Source organism: Talpa occidentalis, unplaced genomic scaffold (assembly GCF_014898055.3).
Source record: "Talpa occidentalis isolate TD23 unplaced genomic scaffold, MPIMG_talOcc4v2.1 talOcc4.15, whole genome shotgun sequence".
NCBI lineage: Eukaryota > Metazoa > Chordata > Mammalia > Eulipotyphla > Talpidae > Talpa > Talpa occidentalis.
Genome location: NW_023601543.1, coordinates 70,001,801 through 70,021,862, shown reverse-complemented (window position 1 = coordinate 70,021,862; position 20,062 = coordinate 70,001,801). Strand labels below are relative to the sequence as shown.

Here is a 20,062-nt window from a genome sequence, read left to right as displayed (position 1 = left end):
ATACTGTAGAGACTTTAGAATCACTTTCTAGTTTTTGATTTTCATTTTGTAGGAAATAAGGCTGGACTATTTTGTTAGGGGAGTTTGTATTTGTGAGAAGCCAAAATTAAAGGAGACTTGAGAGAAAACAGTTGTCTTACAAGGAATGCATACAGTAATATGAATTGCTAATGGAGATTTTCAAGTAGAGGTCCTACTAGGCCTACTTTAATGAATTAGATAAGGCTCATTTCTAATTAACAGCATCCATTTGCATGCAAACAATGAGCTAAGGTCTTTAAAAAACAATTTCTTCCCTTAAGTACATTTAAGAATGCCTCCCATTAGTTTATTTACACCATTAATTTGCTTGGCAAACTAGCATAGATTATATACAGGTAAACTTTGGTTCAAAAATTTAGAAGCAGAGGCACTGGAACAAGTACAAAGTTGTGATGACACATGAAGTCTTACATAAGAAGGGGTTTTAGGGTGGCTTAAACCTTTGAACTTTGATATATTCTGAAAGGATTTTGTGTCATTGTAAAACTAGTGTTTCCCCTAGGACTGCTTGTTAGAAGGGATCTTTGGGAAGGGGTTAGTGACCAAAACTTGGGTTCTATAGACTATTTCTTTTTAAAAGAACCAGAGGCCCTTGGGAAAATGGTTGACTCTGAATATGGATAAGCCAGGGACATTTAGTCATCAAGTTTGAATGAGTTGCCACTGGTCAAATACAGTAAATAGGAGCATCAACAAGAACAATAACTGTGATTCATTATAACATATTGACTAAATAAGAATCCATAAGTCAATATTGACATCAATAGAGTATAAAATAAAAAGAAAGCTTTCCTCTTTTTTTTAAAAGAAAACAAAGTCAAATCTATAAATGTCAGTAATTGTGACATTCTGTAACCAGTTCTTAATTATCAGTTATTATCTTCACTGACAGAATCAATGACTATTAAAGCAATTAAGTGAGTATGGGCCAAGACTGGATATCCTGTTCTATCTGTAATGATGTATGTTTGTAACTTCATCTATAGTGTTCGATATAACTGTTAATAGAAATGCAGTGCTTTTTTAAAAAATCTACATTTCTAATATCTACTATTCAGTAATTTAAACCGGCACTTTAAAAACGTGGAATAAGCAAAAAGTCTAAATTATACACTGATTTAAATATTGGCTCCTTGAGGTATAAAGTGTGTTAAAGATACAAATTCCAGGATATAAAATTCCCAACGGGAAAAATCTAGCCATTAGGTGACTCACTATTAAAAAAAAAAATGTGTCTTTTCAATTCAAGATCTGGTCACCATCTTAACCAAGTGATCAAACTTCATGTGCTTTAGAGTGTGACAACTTCATTTCTCATCTTCTGATGTGTTCAGAAGTACACAGGACCCTACATAAAATATGCTTGCCAAAAACATTTGACTTGCATATTTTCCAGTCTTATGTAGGTCCACCAATTCAGAGACTACTGAGCAAGTGAAATAGTACCATAAGGGAAAAAAATCAGACAAATCCTGAAAGGTGAGGGCCTCCCCTGGTGGCACAGGCAGTTGAGCACCGCGCTGTAAGGCTGTCAGCAGCCTCTGCAGTGCTGGTTCCATCCCAGCCAGCAGGCGAGGGTCCCACATGGTGCAGCAGACCTCTCCTGTCTCACCTGCTGCTCCCCTCAGCAGTGTATTTTGTCAGTCTGCCTGTTCTGTTCCCCACTCTGTCTCTGATGAATCCTCTCACCCTCCTGTGCCTCTGGCCTGTATCCCGGTTCTTGTATAAATAAGTAAATAAATCTTTTAAAAAAATCCTGAAAGGTGAGATATTTTCGAGGATATCATGCTGGACTTTTTCAAATGTCAGTATTAGTAAAAATAAAAACAAGGTGGTGTCACTCATAGCAGGGATTTAGAAAACCTAAATAAGGGATCAGGAAAAAGACTAATTATAATAAAGTAAAAATAAATATCAACAAGCAACTATAAACCAGAGACACACTATGGGGAGGGAAGGGAGTAGGATCAAAACATGGGGGGGTGGGAATTGTATGGGGACTATAACCAAGATGAAAATGCATACATTGTGCAAAAAATGAAAAATGATGTAAAATATATAAAATTAAAAAAAAAAATGAAAACAAGGTGGGAGAACTGTTTTAGAATAAAGGAGACTGAAGAAACATAATGACTGAAAGGGATCATAATATGTCATTCCAAAATATAACGCAGGAAAAACTCTCCGGCCTCTCCCTTTCTGCCTAAAAACAGAGTGTAAATTTCTCCTTGTAGAGATATCCCTGTCCCCTTTTTTGTACCAGGAGTAAAAGAGAACTTTGACCTGCAGACAATACTAACTAGAATCTTCATAAAGAAACCTTATTGAATATCCCTTATGGACCTCCCTGGTGGTGCAGGCAGTTGAGCTCAGGGCTGTGAAGCTGTCCGCAGCCTCTGCAATGTCAGTTTGATCCCCACTGGCTGCAGAGATACCCTTATGGCAGGGTAGACATCTCCTGTCTCGCCCGCAGCTACCCTCAGCAGTGCATTTCAGTCAGTCTGCCTGTTCTGTTCCCCACTCTGTCTTTGGTGAATCCTTTCACCCTCCCGCACGTCTGGCCTGTACCCCGGTTCTTGTATAAAAATAAATAAATCTTGGAAAAAAAATAGAAATATCGCTTACCTTCTGTTAGTTCCCCCTATAGTCTCCCACAATCTCTTACTCTAACAAATCCAAACCCCTTTTCCTTTGACTTGTCCTCTCTCTCTACTTATTGCTCTTTGTTAAAAGTGGCATATAAGCTCATAGGTCTACCATTTCTTTCCAGTTTTCACTTCTTTTTCCCCTAGAAGTTCTATCAAGCCATACACAAATATTAACAGCAAATAAAGTGTGTATGACTTATTTCCTGTTAATGTTTCTCTAGTTGGTTTAATTTATAGCCTCATGACAATAAACCTAAGAGGGTGGAGGAAAAAAATTTTTTCTACCCTTTACAAAAGCAAATGCAAATGTAAAACATGTAATGTGATGAGATATTGGTAGTACAAAAAGCATTATTTTAAAATACAACGGACGTGCCTCCCTGGTGGCACAGCGGTTGAGTGCTGGGTAGCGAAGCTGCCCGCAGCCTCTGAAGTGCAGGTTTGATCCCCGGCCTCCAGGCGATGGTCCCACATGGCGCACAGACCTCTCCTGCTGCCCGCTGCTCCCCTCAGCAGTGTACTTCGTCATTCTGCCTGTTCTGTTCCCCGCTCTGTCTCTGGTGAATTCTCTCACCATCCCTCGCTTCTGACTGTACCCAGTGCTTGTATGAATAAGTAAATCTTTTAAAAAATATATAAAAGACACTTTTGAATCATAGTGTGAAATTTGAATATGGGTTGGTTGTTAAATAATAGCATTTTAAATTTAATTTTTTGAGATTGATAAATAAGTATGATAATATAAGGCATGCAGTTATTTTAAGGAGATGCACACTTAAGTATTTAGGAGTGAAGTGTAAGGGTATTTATATATAACATACAGGCAAATATTAAAACAACAAGAAAAAATGTGTGTGCATGCGCACACACATTATACCCTGTATTAGAGAAAGGTAGATATGAGGGAGATAGGGAGAGAAAGAAAAAACAGATATGGTGAAATGTTAACAATTTTTGAATCTACAAATTAAGGAGAAGAGGAAGTATTCATTGTCTTTTTTTTTCAAATTCTTCATGTGCTTGAAATTTTTCACTGAAGACAGGAAAAGAAAATTATCAAGAAAAAAGTTTCAATCAAGTAACCTTTAAATTTAAACTGCAATTTCAAAATGTGCATTCATATGTAGTTGCCTTATCTGTGAAATGGGGACAGATTGGACAATATCATACTTGTCTAAAGGAAGGAAGAAAGATAATCTCCTCAGAACATTTTTAAATGTTGTGGGCTATGATTCTGAGATTCCTCAATTGAGGAATTCTGTTTCCCATTACCTTGCTTACCTCTTCCATTCAACCTTTGATCCACTTATATTATTCTAAGTCAAATGCCTGGCATTATGTTATCAGAAGTTCTCCAGGTATTTTTTAAAAGATTTATTTATTTTTATACAAGAACTGGGGTACAGGGCAGATGTGCAGGAGGGTGAGAGGATTTACCTGAGACAGAGTGGGAACAGAATAGGCAGACTGACTGAAATACACTGCTGAGGGGAGCAGTGGGCAAGGCAGGAGAGGTCTGCTTCGCCATGTGGGACCCTAGCCGACCAGCCAAAATAGCACCCGTGCTGCAAAGCTGCGGACAGCTTCACAGCATGGCACTCAAGTACCTGCGCCACCAGGGAGGCCCCTGTCTCCAGGTATTTTAAAATTTCCTTTTTGAATTCTTCATTAACCTAGGACTCTTTCAGGAATGTGTTGTTCAGTCTCCATGTATTAAAGTATTTCCCTGCTTTCTTTTGATAATAGATTTCTAGTTTGATACCTTTATGGTTTGAGAAGATGCATGGTATGATTTCAGTCTTCATGAGTTCATTGCTATTTGTTTTGTGTCCCAGAAATATATAGCAATGCAGGACACATCAAACAACAATAAAGAGCTCAAATAAATAAACTTTTTCTCAACTCAAGGAATTAGAAAAAGAAGAACAAAATATATAGAATTCCAAATGAAAACAACTGCATTAAAATATAGCTATAAAATAGAAAAATTGTGATGCTGTAATACATGTGATTATTGTTAACATTAATAAAATCATGTGGCAGATCTAATAACAACCGCAGTTTTGAAGCAGTGAAAAACATGAATGATATCATGAAATATTCAAAACAACTCTAATGAGATATGAAAACATCTGTGATTTCACTGTTAGTATTACTTTGGCTTGTTGTCTATATTCAAATGGAAAGGGATACAGGCCTCCCCAGTGGCGCAGAGGTTGAGCACTGGGTTGCGAAGCTGCCCGCAGCCTCTGCAGCGCCGGTTCGATCCCCGGCTGCTCCCGGCCACTGGAGGAGGCGCAGACCTCTCCTGCCACCCACTGCTCCCCTCAGCAGTGTACTTCGGTCCTTCTGCCTGCTCTGCTCCCTGCTCTGGCTCTGGTGAATTCTCTCACCCTCCTGCGCTTCTGACTGTACCCAGTGCTTGTATAAATAAATCTAAATTAAAAAATTTAAATAAAATAAAATATTAAAAAAACAAATGGAAAGGGATACTAAATTCCAATTAGTGGTTAGGTAATTTTTACCTATTCAAGTTCATGGCACCCTGAGAATTCTATCAATGGATGGGGCTTAAGAGTCTTTACACCTAGGCTTGCTTTAACCTAAGACTTCCCTTTATAGACCATAGGTTTTCATTTGCATCCATTCACTTACAAGGACTATTCTGATAACTGAGTCGTCTCTACAATCATCACTATCACGTTTCAACCTAGAGATGTTATTCAATTCCTCTGCTATATAACTGAAGCAACAGTGATTTTTCTGTTTTAAATTGTATAGCAAATTGGCTAAATTTACAGTTCATTTAAATCCAACCGAGGCCAACTTTACTGGATGTACAATCCTATTTGAATTTTTCTGAAAATTTCCTTCTTATATGTCGGATATCTTATATTTTCAAAGAGAAGGGGTTAATATTATGTAGCTATAAGGCTCCACAATTTCATATAGATGTTGCTTAAATTATACCCCTTCATGTGTATAATTTAATACATACCTAAGAAACTTTAAATATTTTCAATAGCTGTATTTAAAGCCCCCTGCATTAATTAAAAAAAAATAAAAAAAAATAAAGCCCCCTGCAAACTAAGAATATTTTAGTCAACTTCAATAGTCATCCTATTTTTCACCTGTGCAATAAATACTTCTATTTCCTTCTAACTTCTGCTTGAGCTACACTGAAAGCATGCCATTGATTAACAATAGCTTTATGATTACAGCCCTCTCATAATTGTTAGGTTAATATAGTCTTTATATACTATTATTTTATTTATTTGTACTTTATTTGCTATTAGATGCTTGGAAATAACTGTGAATGTGCTAGTAGAACTGGCATTTATGTTTTATTATTTTTTTTATTTCATAAATTTCAAATGATACAAAAATCCTGAGGAAGTATGCTAGAAAACTGATCTCAGTGGAAATTTAAATATGCTAACATTTATTTTTAAAATGCAGCATGAAGTAGACAACTTTAAAAGCTGAGTTAAAAAAAAAAAAAAACTCAAGGAAGCTGATCTTGACTTTTTAAAGTACAAAAGTGCAATATTTAATGTAGGTCAAAATGTTTAAATGGGAGAAATTTTTCTAACCAATTACAGGCAAATCCCTAGCTGTAATTAACCTACAATTTGTATAATATTTCACAATGGGGTCAGCATACCACTTTCTTTAAACTTAGTAGCATCTAAATATTTAGATCTTATTTGGTAGAACAGCCATGTTGCCTTATCTTCATTATAAGTTCTAGCTGGGATTTAGAAATCAACAACAGGTAAGATTTTTAAACTTGAGCCTCCCCTGGTGGCGCAGCGGTTGAGCGCTGGGCTGTGAAGCTGCCCACAGCCTCTGCAGCACCGGTTCAATCCCTGGATGCCCGGCAAGGGTCCCACATAGTGCAACAGACCTCTCTTGCCACACCTCCTACTCCCCTCAGCAGTGTATTTCGTCAGTCTGCCTGTTCTGTTCCCTGCTCTGGCTCTGGTGAATTCTCTCACCCTCCCGCACTTCTGACTATACCCAGTGCTTGTATAAATAAATAAATCTTTAAAAAAATTAAAATAAAATAAAAAAATAAAATCACCCTTTTTAAAAAAAAGATTTTTAAAATTCAGGTGAAAAAGGGTTGTCAGAGATATTAATATGCTCTATTCAAGTACTATGTGAGACAGTTAAAATGAGAAATAATGCTTTACATACAAGTAAAAGCATTCCTCCAAACAATTTAATCCAATTTATGAGTTCAAGATACATATATTTTTATAGTATGCTATTTAAGTTTCCTTAATCCTGGCATTTCTTAACATCTTGTTTTAGACTAGATTGAGTCTAGTTCAGAAATGATGTACTTTACACAGGTTTAAACTTGTTCAGATTGTAAACCTATCAGTTACTGAAATAATGGGATAGTTGTGTGTTTAATAGAAGGATTTCTATTTGGAAAAAAAAATTATATGACTTACCCAAGGAAGTACTTTAATACAAAGTTGGGGTCTTCATTTTATGATGTCTTTACATAAATTCAAATAAATCTCTATATAATTTTCTAAACCAAGTTTTAAAGCAAAAAATGTTTTTAGATGATGCCATTAATTTTTAACTTTTGCAAGATGTGTTTGTCTGTGAATATGTAGGTCTGCTAATGCACTCATTTTTGTAGAGGAACATAAATTGCAGCTATTTTCTGAATAATGAAAAATGAGCAAAGGTAGTAAGAGGAGGTGGGCGATGACAATGGACATAATTCCAAAACCTTTCTAATAGGTTGATGTTCATCAGTGAGCTGTTCTAGCTTTCTGAATATTAAAATATACTTATTATGTAGATGATAGGTAGGAAACATGAGGTTGGCAATAGAACTGAGTTATCACCGTTGGTAACAATAGTCTCATTTGGTAAAGAAAGGCCAAGTCCTCCTTTACGAAACAGGAAACATTAGCATCCACAACTGGAAGCATAATACAAAATCCGGTTTATGAGAATATCTGTGCCTTCTGACTGCAGCACACACCTGGCTTTCTGTGCTTTCAAAACATTCAAGGGAAAGTTAAATGATGATTGAATTCAACAATAACCTTTGTGAGTTTTATTTTTCCTTTCAGATCTCAGCATGCTCTGCCCAAGTCCCTCCTCAAGAACACACTAACAAATGTAGTACAAGTAAAGGTAAGTATTACTATTGTGTTTTTCAGCATTACAGTGACATTTGTAGCTGCTACGAAATCTGCCAAACAGAAGTTTTTCTCACAAAAGTTATTTAGAATTTCCTGTATTCCTCTTCTTTAAAAAATAGTTGAGATTCAGCTTGTTACAGCTAGACTATACTGGAGGCATTCATAGTTAAACAATCATGTGTGGTTTTAAAACAAACTTGAAATTTTAAAATGGCAGAAAAGCACTGCTGACTCAACTAGCAACAACTACATAGTTTAGCATGAGAAAAAGAAAACAGTGTTACTGTTACTGACTCATGGTTTGTGGGTTCCTTAATGTTAGTGCTTTTCACCTGGTTCTAATCCTCTTTCCCTAAATCTTTAAGGACAGCTTAACTAGCTCCGCTAAAATTTTAGAATTCCTATTTGATCGACACCTTACCTCCTTTTCCTTTCTGCCAGCTGTTTGCAGACCTCCTGCCACCGCAGATTCAGGCTTCCCAATTTTTCTTGTAGAATACTGGCATCTGTTTTTGAGGACTGTTGAATTATTTCTTCCCCAGTTGCATTCAATACTCTGACAACAGTTTGCCGCTGCCCGATGCCATGCTGGAGCTCCTGTGAGATACCAAAAAAGCAAAACAAAACTTGAAGCCTTGTGTCCCTTTAGTTGAGAAAAGATTAAACAATGTGCTACCACATGCAGTTCTACTGGGAGAGAAGGAAATAAAAGAGCTTCATGTGAAAGTTTCTCTATGAAACTGACATGCTTATATCCAAAGGATACAAGACAGAAAGATACCTTTCATGTGTCAGTAAAAAAGAGTGCTCGCTCAGTTCAGATCCAGTTTTTATTTTTGTAAAACTTGTCAGCTAGAGGATGTGATAATGTTCTACAAATCAATTAGTTGGGAACCTTCTTAAGAGCAAATTCGATTTCTTGTCCCCACAAGGATGTTCCATGTTTAATAGTCTTTGAAACACTGTAAAATTTAAATGTAAAAAAAGTATTTGGGTTTCTTAGTGACTGTGGATACGTGAGGTGAAAAGGAACATAGCTCAGTCACAGTATTTTTAAAAAGCTCAAGAGATTTAAACACAAATTCATTACAACACTAGAAGGAAATTTATTTCAAATTCTGTTTCCATCCATGCATTCTGCATTATAAAAAAAAAACACATAAAACTGAGCATTAATTGCTTTTAGGGGCAGCTTAACAACAACTCCCTAAGGTATAGGGATAAAAACTTTTAAAAAATCTACAGACCCCAGAATATTATTTTGAGTCACTGATGGTGTCAAACTTAAAGATCTACTTTTTATACTGAAGGAAATTTTAAGCGTGTCAGATAAATTGTTCCATTCAAAAAGACTATTATAACCAAATATGCATAAAAACAAAAATTCTTTTTACCATTAAACAAAAGGCAATTATTCTCTACCTTTAAAAATTATAATTAGAATCTGCAAGACAATAAAATAACCTGTTATTAAATCTGAAGTGTAGAAAATGAAATCATGTGAGAACTTGAGGTATCTACCATATTTAAACCTAAAGTACTCATACATCCTTATGCTACTGAGGAGGGTAAGTGTGCAAAACACTTTCCTGTTAAACGTGATTTTAACTGTCTAATATCTTTATATCCCTCTTCTTCTGAAGGGAATTGGAATTTAAAAAAATGGGTAGGCCTTAGGCAGATGGAATTAGGAGTAAGGGGATAGGAGCAAGCAAGGTATATGGTGTGTCATTTCCATGACTGCTTGGGAAAATATATCTGGACTCTATGTTACTGTAGGAAATGGGAGTTTAAAGAGAGTTATGGCCTTGCATATCTCTTGGGGGCTGGACTAAAAGGATGTGGCTTTTTAATGAGTCTGCAATTCATTAGACAACAAGTGAAATTGACTCAAGTTTAAAATACAAGAGTGACAGACTGGGACTGTGCTTCTGGACAATTCTGAGACACTTTAGGCCCGTGTTAAGGCAGGGACACAGGTAAAACAGCGAGGAGAGGTGTCTGGGAGATAAGTATCTGGGCTAAAAGTAGTGTTTTGACAATGGGCAAGAAAGAAAAGGCTAGAGGCAACAGGAACCTTTAAGAAAGACTCAGGTTTTGGACAAAAGCTAGATAATGTGATTGTGATGACTACTGGAGGGGAGGAAACTTTGCCAGCAACACAGAAATCAGTGAAGAAGCAGAGAAAGATTGTGACTCCTACTTGTAACACCACTGGTGTCCAATACCTACAACCACTAATAAGACTTTTAAAAAATGCATGGAGCACCTTTTAGACATGTGTTAAAACAGTGAGTCTCAAATTTTAATGTGCACAAGAATCTCCTAGAGGTCTCATTAAATTGCTGATTTTGATTCAGAACTGAGGTCTGTGGAGGGCCCAGAATTCTCTAACAAGCTTCAAGGAGATGCTGGTATTGCTTGTCTGGGAACAACACATTGTGTAGAAAGATGACAGAGTAAATGCCTTCTGAATCTTTGTTAAGTAATCAAAGAATTCTTGTTGCTGGTTTATAATGCTATAAAGCTAAAGCTGCTTCAGAAATTTTATCTCAGCTCTTTTGCTTTGTATTTCTGATCCTGGCCATTCGCCTTCAGAGCTGATGGCTACCGTGACTTTTACAACCCAATTGTAGAATCAACAAGGGTTTTATTTCTATTTCCCAGATAAGAGACAGAATTGAATCACTAAGAGTGAAGTATTACTTTAAAACTGTGAGGTCTAAATCTCATTTATATAGAGTCCCAAATGAGGACCTGATTTTTTAATTTTATGAAAGAAGTGCTCATTAAATTGCCTATTACATTTGTGTGAGGAGATTTTGTAATCAGGATAAGTATTTACAGTGTATGGTCTACTTGGGGAGAGTTTTCAGTGATAAAGCATAAAAGAGCAAAATAATGGATCAACAAAGGAAGTAAAAAATATGTCCATGATGTTTTTCAGTTAGCTTCTGCACCCAAAAACATGACATTTCATTTACAAATTTAAATGTAAAACCTCAATCAACTTTATTCACTTAGTGAAAAACATAAATAACTTTTAATTCCATAGCTTCTAAATAGTTTAATTACTGAATTATTCACTACTAATGACATTTCCAAGCTTTAATATCATATTAATGTATCAGTGTCTTAAGCATCCTTATCTATTTTTCTGGCAATTAACATCTAGTCTAAGTTTTGGACAGGAAGAAAATCATAATTAAATCTATGGATTATTCATCATAGTTAGAAAGCTTATTGTGTTTTGATTCTAGTATTAAAGCATTATTCGTAATAAGGAGTATGTATCATACTCCACTAGTGAGCTTCTTCACAACATAAAGCCTGGAATTTCACTGTACCCTAACTGAAACAGAATCCATGGTGGAAAGGGGAATACAAAAGAAGCACACGTTGGGTCTCCTTGGTGGCCTATGAATTAAATCTCAGGGCTGTTACTACTACAGCCTGAGTTTGATCCCGGGGTAGAGAGCTAACCCACATATGGCACAGCAGACACTGCACTTGTCTTGACCGCTGCTCCCCTTAGCAGTGTATTTCAGTAAATCCACAAGTTCAGCTCCCTACTTTCTCTTGGATGAATCACACATGCCCCCGGCTCCTCTGGCTTATACCCCAGTTTTGTTTTTTTTTTTAAGATTTATTTATTTCTTTATACAAGCACTGGGGTAAAGACCAGAGGTGCGGGAGGATGAGAGAATCCACCAGAGGCAGAGCAGGGAGCAGAACAGGCAAAAGGGCCAAAAAAAAAAAAAAAAAAAAAAAAAAAAACCTGCTAAGGGGAGCAGCGGACCAGACAGGAGAGGGCTGTTGCGCCATGTGGGAATTGCCCAGGGCCGGGCGGAATTGAACCAGCACCAAGGAGCCTGCGAACAGCTTCACAGCGCTGTGCTCAACCCGCTGAGCCACTGGGGAGGCCCTACCCTAGTTCTTTACAACCAAAAACAGCACACTATTAAAGTAAATATAGGCAAGAAACAAGTTAGCAGAGAAACATACTTTAAAATTATTGGACAAAATTATTCACAACTTCTTATATGCTTTCTATATTGAGAAATATCTCTAAATTACAGAAACTGATACATGTATCTTAGACCAAGACTGTTCAAATTGGGTGAAAGGAAGAGGAAATAAAGGCAAGGAAGGAAATGCTCTATTTTTATAGGGGGAAAAATTTGAGTAAAAGAACCCAGGATGTTTTATGTGAAAATACTACATAAATTTAAAAAGTGTATTTGTAAAATTTTCCAAAATTGTATGAAAATACAATGAATGGAAAATGTGAAAAATGAAGAAAAAGAATTAGCTAAGACACCACTATGGGAAATTGTACAGTAACAAATTGGATAAGCTATGTAGGAGATAAAGAATTGGCAAAATATCACTAACTAGGTTGAAGAATAACAAAACAGAAGATATAAAGGTGATTGGGAAAAAAGATAATGACTAAGGGGAGCAGATGAAAGAAAAACAAGCCTTTGGTGAACAGGAAATGTGTCAAAAACCAAGGACCTCCCTGGTGGCACAGGGGTTAAGAGGCAACCTATGAAGCAATCCGAAGCCTCTGCAGCATGAGTTTGATCCCTGGATGGCCAGAGAGCTACCCACATGGCACAGCAGACCTCTCCTGTCTCGCCCGCTGCTCCCCTCAGCAGTGTTTTTCATCAGTCTGCCTGTTCTGTTCCCCACTCTGTCTCTGGTGAATCCTCTCACCCTCCTGCACCTCTGGCCTGTACCCCAGTTCTTGTATACATGAATAAATAAATCTTAAAAAAAAGACAATTGTAATAGTTAATGATTTACTTTGAGACAAATTAATCACTGGCTCAGTTTATTCACTGGTCAATTGAAAATATGTAATAATATAAACCCAATAGAGACTCATGAATTGTTCAGATAGAGTTTTAGTGTGCAATTTCATTACAAAAATATGAGGGGTTATCTTTCACTACCACTTTTCTGTTGTGATCCTGATTAAGGTCATTCTCCTTGCCCCTCTTTGTTCTAGAGTTTAGGTTAGAGTCTGAAAAAACAGCTTCTGGTTCTTTTCTCCAAGATAAACAGGTTAACCTCTCATATTAATTCAGAGACTTATAATCATCACTGTCTTCAGAGACTTTAATATGCAGCAGAAGGGATCTTTCAACTTTTATCTGATGATGAATTTTTGTAAGGAGACTACACAAATGGGCAAACGCCTAGGGCGTGCAAAACGCTCAGCGTGAGGGCACATTCAACCTAGCTCATTTGTGAACTCGGTAATTCCTCCTGATGGAAGACCTGGTGCTATGGGAGTATCTCATGAGGATAGTGACAAAGATTGAAAAATGGCGAAATTTGAGAAATCTAGGATTTAAAAAGGTAGAGAGAGGAGTGGGAAAATAGTATATAAAAGCAGGAAGGATGGGAGAAAAGAGAAAATGGCTCAAATGGCATTTTTTTCTTGAGAAAATAATGAAAATTGTAGGAAGCAAAAATCAAGGATCTAGGAGAACCCAGAACATTGAGTTCAGGGATGATATTTAGCTATAAACTAGAAAAAATCCAAAAATTAGCCTCATGATCAAGGTCTTAAGGGCCTCTACAGCTTCTCCCCACCCCAACCTTTGCAGCCTGTTTCCCAGTTACTCCGCACTTTGAATCTAACCTCCCAACCCCAGTAAAACCAACTGGCTTTCTACTTCTGTGATTGTCCTAGTAAGGGATCATCTTTGTGATTCAAACTCATTATTTATCAAAAAATGCTCAACTTAAATGTTTGGTATTCTGCTAGGCACTTTAAGAGTTCTTGGGAGGACAAACTATCCCTCTATGGTATAAGTTTTCATAAAATATTTCTATTTAGTTTTATTCTCTAGTAATAATTCATGTATGTATTAGATTTTATAGCTGATGGTTAAGTAAAGCTAAAAGAGCTTTTTCTTCTCTTGACCACTACATATGTCTCCAAACTTGAAGTGTAACGTAGATTCCATTTTTATCTAAGTACATATAGACACTTTACAGTAATAGACAAACAAAATGAAATCAAATAAAAGAGAAGCAGAGCCTCCCCTGGTGGTGCAGGAGGTTGAGCGCAGTGCTGTGAAGCTGTCCACAGACTCTGCAACATGAGTTCGATTCTGGCCAGGCAGCAAGATACCCACAAGGCACGGCAGACCTCTCCTGTCTCACCCACTGCTCCCTTCAGCAGTGAATTTCAGTCATTCTGCCTATTCTGTTCCCCGCTCTGTCTCTGGTAAATCCTCTTGCCCTCCCATACATCTGACCTGCACCCCAGTTCTTGTATGCATAAATAGATAAATCTTTAAAAAGAGAGAGAAACAGTCTCCACAAATTAATAATCAGAAATAAATAATGTATCTTTTCAACCTGTTTTTTCTCCTGGTCTCACTTTATTTGCATTCCAGTAAACATTTGTTGTCTCACACTAATAATAATGCTGAAACCACATGCATGTTTTTGTTAGTTTCCTAAGGAATTGGAGGTAGAAGGGAGGGTATTCTTGTTAGATTTCATCTAATACCCTCTTTTTCCTGTGTGGCTTAATAGTAAATGTGCTCATTGGTACAAATCCCCATCTGCTCCTGATAATGGTTGCTATAAAAGAATAATGAGAATTCCTCCTAAAACTAGAATTAGACTGCTCCTTTTCCAAAGCAAACATCCTGCCAATGAAATAAAGGAAAATTATGTACAGTAGCGATTTGTTTTAATGGGACATTTACCTAATATCAAATTACAATGAAATTTCCTTTGGATGTGTTTATCTCATCCACATCAGTGATATATACATTCATTATCAACACAGCTATTAACATAGACACCAAATGAATTCATCATAAATTGCTTTAAGTACAACATTTTTTTTTTCATTCTATCCCAAGAAATAGTGCTTTGTGCAAAAAGTCCAAGAACTAAAAACAAATCTGAAGCATGTATACCTCAATTTCAAGCAGAGATCTCAGCCTTTGGAGTTCTGAAATCTCAGCCTTTGGAGTTCTGAAACTGAAGGCTACAAGACAAATTTATACTCAAGCATGTTTTATCGCTAAAACTTTAATAATTTGAATGCCTTTAGGAGGGGTATGTGTGCATTCTAGTACTCTATGAAGTAATTTGAATTAGCAATCCTTGTTTAAAAAAAAAACTGTGGTTTTAAAGCACACAACTTTGCAAAGTTAATAGGTTTTACTTTGCTAAAATCAATGTTAGCTTTCTCTAGGTTCAAAGATTTATTCAATCTTTCTTGGCTTCTAAATCATTCATTAGAACTTCGAGAGAAATACCTGGAACATAGAAGAGCTATTTTTCTCTCCATTTACTTACATTTGTTAGAAAAACAAATTGACCTTTCTTGGATCAAACAGAGGCTCTTATCTATAAACATGCTTGCTCTCTTACTAAGTGATCCTGATAATAGAAAATATATCTTCTGGCAGAAAATTCTTTCCACATAATTACTATGATGGTTTTTGAAAACATGAGATATTTCATTGTGGAATATATTGCACAATCCTCTCTCCTCCCCTCCCCCCTAAAAAAAAATGTCTCCTAAAAAGGGATTTGGTGGCTCGCAAAGGCGCAAGATGTGGTGTGTAAAAGCAACAATATTGTTTTTAAAAGCTACAAGATGTATAAACAGAACTGACTACAGGCTGCAAGGAATTGATTCAAAGGTCTAATTTCATTGGTTCTGCAAAGTTGTAGGTCCTTATTGGTACATGTTGTGGTTACCAGATATTTTCGCTCAGTGAGTTACTAACTGACCAAACAATTATTTATTGAGTGTGACGTATTCGCCAGGTACTATGCTAAGTGCTGATCATCTTTGGCTGCAGGAAAAGAAATGGATAAGAGATGATCTGGAGTAGAAGTGGGAGAATCAAGTGGGGGATATCATGGTAGATAGGAGAAGGAAGATGGTGGTATGGATTTGGGAGGCAGTGCTAAAATAAAGGAAAGTAGGTGGAATCAAGTAATATTTGGGAGGTAAAGAGAGAGGAATTCACCATACACTAGAAATTAGAGTGAAAGGAAGGATATCAGATGGGCAATTGGAGATACTGGACTGAATCTCAGAGGAAAATATTAAGGCTGAAAATATAACAATCATTATTGGCAGAACTAAGTGCAGATTTGTTGTACGGGCTTGGCTCCAAATGTGGTTGGATTCTCCACTGTCACTGGAAACATTATGAGGAACTTCACAGCTAACAGTCATAATCCAAACATATTTTGGGACTCCCTGAATATTTCCATGACAATATCTACATAAGGAAGTGAGGGGAGCAATTTTATAATCATTGGTCCATTGCTACATCTCTAGGCTACTGCATTTTATTTCCTTTTGCTGGCAAAGAGATTGATCAGTCTCACGATGCACAAAATGTAGAAAGTGAAGAGGCAGTTTGCTTTTTCACATGTGAAAAAAAAAAAGAATATTGTTCTCATGAAACTGCTTGTTTTTACCCATCCTAAATTTTTCCCATCCAAAGCTAAAAAAGAAAAATCAGTGGACAAAGATGATTTCCACTATTTTCAAGTTGCTCTTTAAGGGAAAAGGAATTAAACATGCCCTGAATAAAGAGGACTTCTGTACTCAGCTCAAAATGACTGTTTAATGTAGCTAACGTGTTCAATGCAGGTTAAGTGTTCTCTTCAACATGATCCATTCCAACACATATTGAGGAGACTGATCTGTATCTGATGCCTTTAAAATGATAAATAAGCTTGTATTTTCCTGTCAACACTCAGTGTAATGGAGGAAAGTATAGCAAGCAAATGACTAGATACAATGCTGTATTATAAAGCAGCTATTGTCACTGCTATGCGAACAAGATAATATGTGTGATTGTGTGTATGATTGCAGATATATCTATATATATCTGGGAGTGGGGAGATGGTCAGGGAAAGAAATAGAGGTTGTGATGATTTAGATTGTAAATATCTGAGTAGAGATTTTTTTCCCCATTCTTTTTATTACCAGGCACAGTCCCAGGCACTGCTTGCCTTAAAAATGGCTCAAAAGTGTTTGTTGATAAACTGAACTGGAGACTAGGCAAGGCAGTACCATATTCTTGAATGCTTTCTCATTTAAGAGAGGTTCAAAAGCAATTTTATGAAATATACACAATATCCTATTCTGTAAAAGAGATGTTAAACAATTGTGTTTTACCCATGTCTCATCTCTAACCACAAACAGCAAGTTATCAAGGTAAGGTTTAGTTTCTCAGGCTCTTGAGAATGCAAAGACTGCAGAATAAGATAAGAGGGATAAAAACATCTCCGTAGCTAACATCAATTAATTGATTTTAAGCATTTAGTTTAGACTACAGAACCCTCAAGACATCAACTAACAATCCACATCTAAACACATGCTGAGCATCACTAAGCCTTATATGTCCCTCTCGCCAAGTTACAGAGGCATTAAACACAAGCGACTCTTCTTTTTTTTACAGCCTTAATTTCTGAGGTTAGGTTTCTTATTTTCCAACTCATTATCTGTTGTATGAAAACGCTCCATTCTTTCATGGAATTAGATGAGAAAAGGAGATGATAAAAAACAATTGTGCAAAGCCGAAAAGTCAGACACAAGAACGGATTTTCTCCACTATTTGCAAAAGTGAGCAATGTCAACAATTTGTACCCTATTTAACCACATACAAACTAGAAGAATCTAAGAATAAAACAGCTAGAGGAATGAAGCAACACTTGTTAGACCTTCCAGAATTATCCGTGTGAATCTGTAAAAGATCAAGTACAGTTGTAAAAAGAGTTGAAAACAACTCTATTGGTTTTGCTTCCTTATACATCTTTTTATATAGGAAAAGAATCAATTATCAAATATTAAGGTTTTCTCAGTTGTTATCTTTAGGGATGCTTCCTAACTACTCCGTAGCATTTTCATTTGACTAAAACCTCAAAGAAAACATTTTCAATCCAACATTAATATCCTTTTGATACTGGTTTCTCTTGTTGACTTCACTGTTTATTTGAATGACATCTGTATTCATTCACTTCCAGGCTGGATATTACCAGTGCATCTGTGTTTTATCCCTTTCAGTTTTATCCCTTTCAATTGCGTTTTCCCAATCCAAATCCAACTGAATCTGTAATACCTTTAGCCCAGTTGATTCTATCAACATTGCTTTGCCCTTTAACTTAACTGCTCACCACACTTTAGCAACCTTAGTAGTAAGCCCTCCTAATTGTTTTTCTACAGCTAGTCTCACTCAAAAAACACCCTACACATTCTATCCAGATTAATCATCCTGATCATTGGGTAGTGGATTTTCTGTTCAAATACTCATACTAAATCCTAAGTACCTGCCTAACGAAGCCCATGTAGCTTACGTAACATTCAGAACCTCTTAGCATTCCTGGGAGAAATCTTACCAGTCTATTCCAAATGACTAATTCTTTGTCCACAATTCAGCACAATTGAACAACTCAAAGTGATAACTTGGCCATTCCCTAGAACTTTCCCCATTCTCTCTCCTCCATTATGATGCCCTCATTTATACTTATGTAATCTTTTCACTCCTGTGCTCTAGACTGTGAACCCCACAAGGTAGGAATTGTCAGTTTTTTCCCCATTCCTAATGCATAGTTAAGTGCCTCTTGTACTAGTGCTCAAAACACATTTGTTAGATGGATAAATGATGGTATACCCCAAATATTATCTCTTATGAACAAATTTTCAGTTGGATATTATCTATCCTGTAAACTCTTACTAGACCTTTATAGTGTTTAGTTTATGTTTCCAGTAGCCTAGATAAAATGTCTAAATAAAATTAAACTTCCTTATTGTGACTGGACGTTTATGAATTTTAGTGTAAGGATATTTTCTTTTCTACCTCTAGATTTTGCACCATGCCAGTCAATATAAAATGGTTAACTAAATGATGTAATGGATGAGTCTCTTTCATTTGTATGCCATTAAACTGCACAGATTTGGTGCATGTTGAAGACATCTTTGAGAGCATGGCACATGTGGCAAAAAAAAATCATGATTAAATTATATGTCTATTTTTAAATACCTTGTAGACTTTCTACACAACAAATTAGTGTTGATGTCTCTAAAGAGACTCTTTGCAGCAGCTGGTTAAAGAAAATAAAAATGTTTGGCACTTTATATTAGTGACAGGCACGGCCATGGGGCACGGCTTTTATAAAGTCAATGCACTGTTGCCCAAGCAGCAACAATGCTTTCCACTAGAGTCTTCAGAAAAATAAAAACAAAAAGAAAAACGTCTCTATCATTTCCAATTTCCAAGTTATGCCAATGGCAATTATCTCAAAATAATATTACTCTCACCCAATAAGAAGGGCACCATCTTAAATAGATGTGATAGCTTTCCACAAATGGCCAACAAATACACCATACAATATTCAATATTGTTAGCCACCACAGCAATACAAATTAAAACCATATCAAGATATCACTTTATATCCTGAGAAATAGCAAACATTAAAACAACTGTTAAGATCAAACGTAGGTGAGGATGTTGAGCAAACGGAGCACTCTGTCATTGCTGGGAGTGTAAAATGGCACAACCACTTTTGAAACACTTTTCTCAGTATCTTATAAAGCTAAATACTAGATGCAGCTATTCACCCCAAAGACATGTTCACAAACATTCACAGCATCTTTATGTATAATATCTCCAAACTGAAAGCAACCTGATTGTCCATCAAGAGAATATACCATCCTGGTACATTTATGCAATAGAATATTAACCAGTAATAAAAGGAATGAAATTCTGATATGTTCACAATATGGCTGAATCTATAAAACACTATGGTGATGAAAATCATACAGCCTGGTTCCAGTTATATGAATTCAAGAACAGACAAAAACTATGCTTATAAAAATTGAAACAGTAGGTTTCTATGAGGGGAAAGAATTTACTAGAAAGTGGAATAATAAACTTTCTGAGGTGATGGAAATGTTCTCATTTTTGATTGAGGTGTTGGTTTTATGAGTGGAATCACTTGACAAATGTAGCAAATCGAACACTTAATAACTATGTTGTTTCTCAATTCTCCGGACATCCGCCTACACTTCCTCATTATACCCACTACAGTCATACAGAGCAAGAAAGCATGGAAAATAAATTGCATGGTAGAGTCTGAATTTTACACAAAATAGCTTATCAGACTGATGTAATGAACTAAATTTGACAGGTT

The 20,062-nt window shown here is 36.3% G+C and overlaps 1 protein-coding gene across 1 annotated transcript in view; it reads right to left on the bottom strand.

Moving 5' to 3' along the window:
• The window catches only part of DMD (dystrophin), a 1,988,221-nt gene that overhangs the window by 769,802 nt on the left and 1,198,357 nt on the right, over nucleotides 1-20,062 (bottom strand). The window contains 1 exon segment of the mRNA XM_054695791.1: nucleotides 8,286-8,461. Coding sequence (XP_054551766.1) covers nucleotides 8,286-8,461 — 176 coding nt within the window.